Source organism: Pterocles gutturalis, unplaced genomic scaffold (assembly GCF_000699245.1).
Source record: "Pterocles gutturalis isolate BGI_N339 unplaced genomic scaffold, ASM69924v1 scaffold24536, whole genome shotgun sequence".
NCBI lineage: Eukaryota > Metazoa > Chordata > Aves > Pterocliformes > Pteroclidae > Pterocles > Pterocles gutturalis.
The window spans coordinates 40,182-45,183 of NW_010101065.1; the positions used below are offsets into that span (position 1 = coordinate 40,182).

General features: G+C 35.1%; 1 protein-coding gene across 4 annotated transcripts in view; it reads left to right on the top strand.

The window, feature by feature from the left end:
• Positions 1 to 4,359, top strand: part of MAP3K7 (mitogen-activated protein kinase kinase kinase 7) — a 33,921-nt gene extending 29,562 nt beyond the window's left edge. For 3 of the 4 annotated variants that reach the window (XM_010082068.1, XM_010082075.1, XM_010082083.1), the window contains 3 exons: positions 1,076 to 1,137; positions 1,695 to 1,810; positions 3,527 to 4,359. In XM_010082068.1, coding sequence (XP_010080370.1) covers positions 1,076 to 1,137; positions 1,695 to 1,810; positions 3,527 to 3,707 — 359 coding nt within the window. In that variant the 3' untranslated portion in view covers positions 3,708 to 4,359. Of the gene's footprint in view, positions 1 to 161; positions 249 to 1,075; positions 1,138 to 1,694; positions 1,811 to 3,526 lie in introns of all 4 variants that reach the window. The other variant, XM_010082060.1, reaches the window with a different exon arrangement.
• The last annotated feature ends 643 nt before the right edge of the window (positions 4,360 to 5,002 follow it).

A 5,002-nucleotide genomic window follows, 5' to 3' on the forward strand; every position in this document is an offset into this window, starting at 1 on the left:
TTTTATATTGTTCTCATTAAAGATACTGTGGTGATTAAGTCTCTGGTTTTAGGATTGTTTTCTTTTTCTTTTTTTTTTTACCACCTTCCTGTTTCCTTACAAGCATACATTTAACCACTTTTTCTCCATTCCCACCCTCTTATTTCTGTTTCCTTTTTAAGCTGCTCTTGGAGATAGCATAGTCTTTGAGGGCAACACCTTAGTTTCTCTACCACGACTACTCTGTGGCAGGTGCTTTTGGGGTATGGGTAAGCAGCCCCTTTTTTTTCCCACCTACCCTCCTCCATGTAATCCTCTAGTAGCAATAATGCAGTTATAAAATCACTAGTTTCTCCATATGTCTTTACTCCCATGTCTCTTAAAGCTTAACAGGAACCTTGTGATCCCCAGATTGTGGACCACCAAAAGATAGGATCTGTAAGAATTCAGAAACCCATTAAAAACTGGAATGAAAGTGCTAGAGAAATCTAGACTAACCGCAGTGTAAGAAGAGAGCAGCCAGGCCCAGAAGATAGATTGGTTATGGGTTCCTTGCTACCCACAAAGTATCTCTACAGAGCAAAGAAGATGCCCTAGAGCATGTTGTGAGGAAGATACTTACAGACCTTTCACTGGGAGTAGGTTTCAAAATGCGTAGGAGGTTGTGCTTATTTTATTTTGGCAGAGCTGATTTGCACAGCTTCTAATTTTAAAATCATTAGATGCATGGGCTGGCTGGCTGATCCTTCATAAACAAGAATGAAATGGCAATTTTTTTATAAGCAGAGAACATGATTGCAAACTGTACAGAAATAGTGTTTTTAAAATCTGTATGCTGTTTCATGGCTTCTAGATGTGTAGGATGATAACCTTAATCTTTATTTCTTCTTGGTGTGATAGACCATGCTTTTGAAGTTCTTAATTTCATCAGAAAAACAAAATGATTCATCTGCCTTGGGATTGGAACACTGCTAATTCCATTTGCTTTTACACATTCAGATTGTACATTGTGAAATGATTTAGTATTCTTGGTCTTGTCCTGTAAGAATAGAATTAACTCTGAAAATACATTAAAATTTTCTTGGTGTTGTTACAGAGACCAATGGGTCGGATAACTCCATCCCAATGGCATATCTTACATTAGATCATCAGTTACAGGTAACAAATACATGCTTTATTAGGTACTTTATCTTGCATTTCATTCTAATTTGTGAATTTTGGGCTGCAAAATACAGTGCTGCGTATTTACCTGTGTTTATATTCTGTCTAGCTTTTGACCAAGGCTAAAAAAATATATTATGTAATCTGAGATTGGTTGACTGAGATTTGATCAAGCTATTAAAAACAGGCCCTGGGAAACATGATCTCTAAAACCGAATGTAAGCTGAGTTTGACTGTCAAAATAAGACATTATTTGCTTGAACGTTACTGAATTAAATTGTTGTATTCACTTCACTTGTTGTGTGTGGGATTAAACACTACTCTGATTTTTGTTCCTTGTGACAAAGAGAGTATCAGATTAATAACTGGAGATTTGATGTTTGAGTCAACTTTGACATCAGTGCAGTAACATTTTCCAGAGCATGGTTTAGCACTTATTTTTAAAACCTTACTGGTTTTTAAAAGATGTTATAAATACACTGCAGAGACATTCTAACACACTATATACTAAGATATCAGTTCATTAGTTTTTAACATGTCTGATTTATTTTCAGCCTCTAGCACCGTGCCCAAACTCGAAAGAATCCATGGCTGTGTTTGAACAGCACTGCAAAATGGCACAAGAATATATGAAAGTTCAGACAGAAATTGCATTGCTGTTGCAGAGGAAGTAAGTGAAATGTGTTGAACCTTTTCTGTTCTTCTCTATGTTACTTTTAACGTAAGTGTGTTATCTGTGACTATTATTTCTGTCATTATGAAATAGTATTTCATGGGGCATAATTATTTTTATCTTAGATATCTGACTCTGTCAATAATAGCATTGTCTTATCAGCCTTATCAACACACATCTTGTGTTTTTCTACCAGAAGTTTAGGACATAACACGTAAAAGCCATTATGTACCTTCTTATCCTTGTGCACTAGAAATAATCTCGTTCGTCTTACATTGTGTACACACATAAGGGAAGCAACTGCATGTATTGTTGGATTATGGCCAATGTTATTGCTGATTCAGAACTTCAGTTTGCAATACGTTCTGTTGTGTTCTGCTTCTCATCTTTTCTCTTTTCTGACACTGGGGAGCAGTTCTGAGGGGTCATATATACTCCCATGCTAGACCAGCTTGTTACCCACCAGTGTCCAAGCCACTGCAGGCATGCAGTTGTTAATGAGGAGCTTGCCTTGGTGTTTGTGGAATAGCTAGTGAGAAAAATGTATATATAAACCTCTTGTACATTAGAAATAGCTTACAGAATGGGGGGAAAAAGCTACAGTAAGATCAACCTCCTATCACCTATTCACTTTTGGCTTAGCATCTTGAGAACAATTTTTTTTCAAGCGCAACTAGAATCTTTAGACTTCATGAGGAGGTAATGAAACTAGTGTGAAGATCTTAATTTTGGGTTTTTTTCTGCTGTCCCTAAGGGTCAATAAATTCTGTAAAAATGCATTTCTGTTTCAAAACTGTTAATTCTGTACTTTTAGGTTCCTACTTCATCTTTTTTTCTAGGAAGTCTGCAGACACATTTCTCCCTTTTGTCTTAGTCAGAACATAATTGTCCCTAGGTGTTAAAACGAAAGTAGTATTGTGATCGATTAATTTCATGCTGGTTAAAGTAATTATTAGTTCAACCTTTATAGAATAATTAAGTTTTCTTTACGTTTCTTTAATGTATGGAAACAGCTAATTAACATGAACTGTCTCCTGTACTATTTTGTTGCTAAAATATTGCTGGCAGCTTGCCTTCTTGTCACCTCATAAACAAATAGTAAAACAAACTGCTACATCGGTTTTGCAGGATAATTTATAGCAAGTTTATCAGTGTGTTTGTTCCTCTAAAACTGTTGCTAAAAAAATATATTGAACACTTACAGCATAAATTAAGTGAAATGACAAAGATAATTTACTTGACTCTGCTTTTCCACTGCTTTGAGAAGTTCAAGTCCAAGGAGGAAACAGTACTTCACTACAAACTTACCAAAATTACTGCAATTTTGCTTTTTAAGTTGCCTTTTGAGTTTTTAAATGTACATATAGTTAAGCAAAATTAGAATTGAATATATTTATGAAATTCTGTGTGGATCCTTAGATATTTTACTGCGACCTGTAGAACTGCATCTGAAAGCCATTATATAAAGGACAATTTTAGAGATTGAGGCTATGGCTTGCAGCTATTTTAGAGTTTATATGTGGATTTGATTGGGCAGGCAATTTTTCCCCATACTACAGTACAGATAAGATTTTTTTTGTCAACTTCCACAAAATATCACCAGCCAGGAGTTCAGACATATAATCAAATACTGATTTGAAATGTATGAAGTCATCTGTGCACAAATAGAAGTAGATTATAAATGACAATTACTTTTTTTTTTTTTCATTTTAGACAAGAGCTAATAGCAGAACTGGACCAGGATGAAAAAGACCAGCAAAACACATCCCGTCTGGTACAAGAACATAAAAAGCTGTTAGATGAAAACAAAAGTCTCTCAACTTACTATCAGCAATGCAAAAAACAATTAGAGGTCATCAGAAATCAGCAACAGAAACGGCCAGGCACATCATGATTTCCTGGGACCTTTCAAATGAAAAATATGCACAGAAAAGACTGATATTTTTTTTATTGTTATTATTATCTCTTATTATGACAACTCATGAGTGTTAGCTTCTTGGTGTGATCTGTATTTGTCTGCTACACTTAACATCATTTAATTTTCTTTTTCCTATGGTGGACATCCAGTTCAACAGGTTAATTGAATAAGGTGAGAAAACAGTGACTTGAATTAACCAACAGCCCTCAATTTAAAGCAAGAACAGTGGCTGTATGCATGCTCCTTGTGTGAAGGCTAGCCTAACAATTGTTAGAGTGGCTGCTAAATTGTAAGATCTTGGTTTTAGTTTTTGGTGTTACCTCGATAAGAGCAAAAGAAAAACTTTTCCTGTTCAAGAATGATTTTGTTCCAGTGTCTCATCTCAAACTATTAATATGATGATTATTTTCAGGACTTAAACATGCACCAAGCTGCAGAGGTGATGCTGGCCAACCAGAGTAATTCATGATGCATTAGTGATGCCTCTTACCTGTAGACATAGCGTATTTTTTCCACATGCAAAATGGTAGGCAGACTGATGCCATCCTTGGTTCAGTTTTTGATACCCCTGCATTTTGACTAATACATTTCTTGTAATCTTGCATTCATAAAATATTTGAAGTAAAAAGATGTATTTTCTTTACTTTCTTGGGGGGAACGGCATGCAGTTTCATCTAAGTTACTGGGCAAAAGTTATAAAGGTGATTCACTGGGCGAAGTAGATTCCTTGTATAAAAAGGGAAAGAATCAAAGCTGTGTGAAAGTGTGTTTTAAACCTTTAAAGCTTTTGTCCCTGTAGTGTCTTTGGAAGGAAATCCAGAAAGCAAATTAATACAGAATTTTAAATACTTACTCCCTTCATACCACTTCTTGCATATTTTTTTTTTCTTACAACTTATTTTCTGAAAAGCATTTACCATAAATGTAAATAAGTTTGTTTTGGATAGGGAGAGAAGGGTTTGGGGAAATGAGTTTATTTTAGATAGCAAATTATGAAATGGAATTGAGTATGCAAATAGCGGAAGCTATTAAGAAAATGAGGGAAATGGCTTAGATTTCCATCAGGAATCTCGGTTATTCCACTCATTTGAACCTAGTTCAAAGGAAGTCCATCACGGAATGTCTGCTGCCTTTGTGACTCAAGATTGCATTTAATGAACTCAAGCAGAATGTGTAATGATCAGTGTCATTATTTACCATCATTATATGGGAGAAAATAACTACTTGTTTACATTGCAGATTGATTATTTGGATTATGAATTAACTTCTAA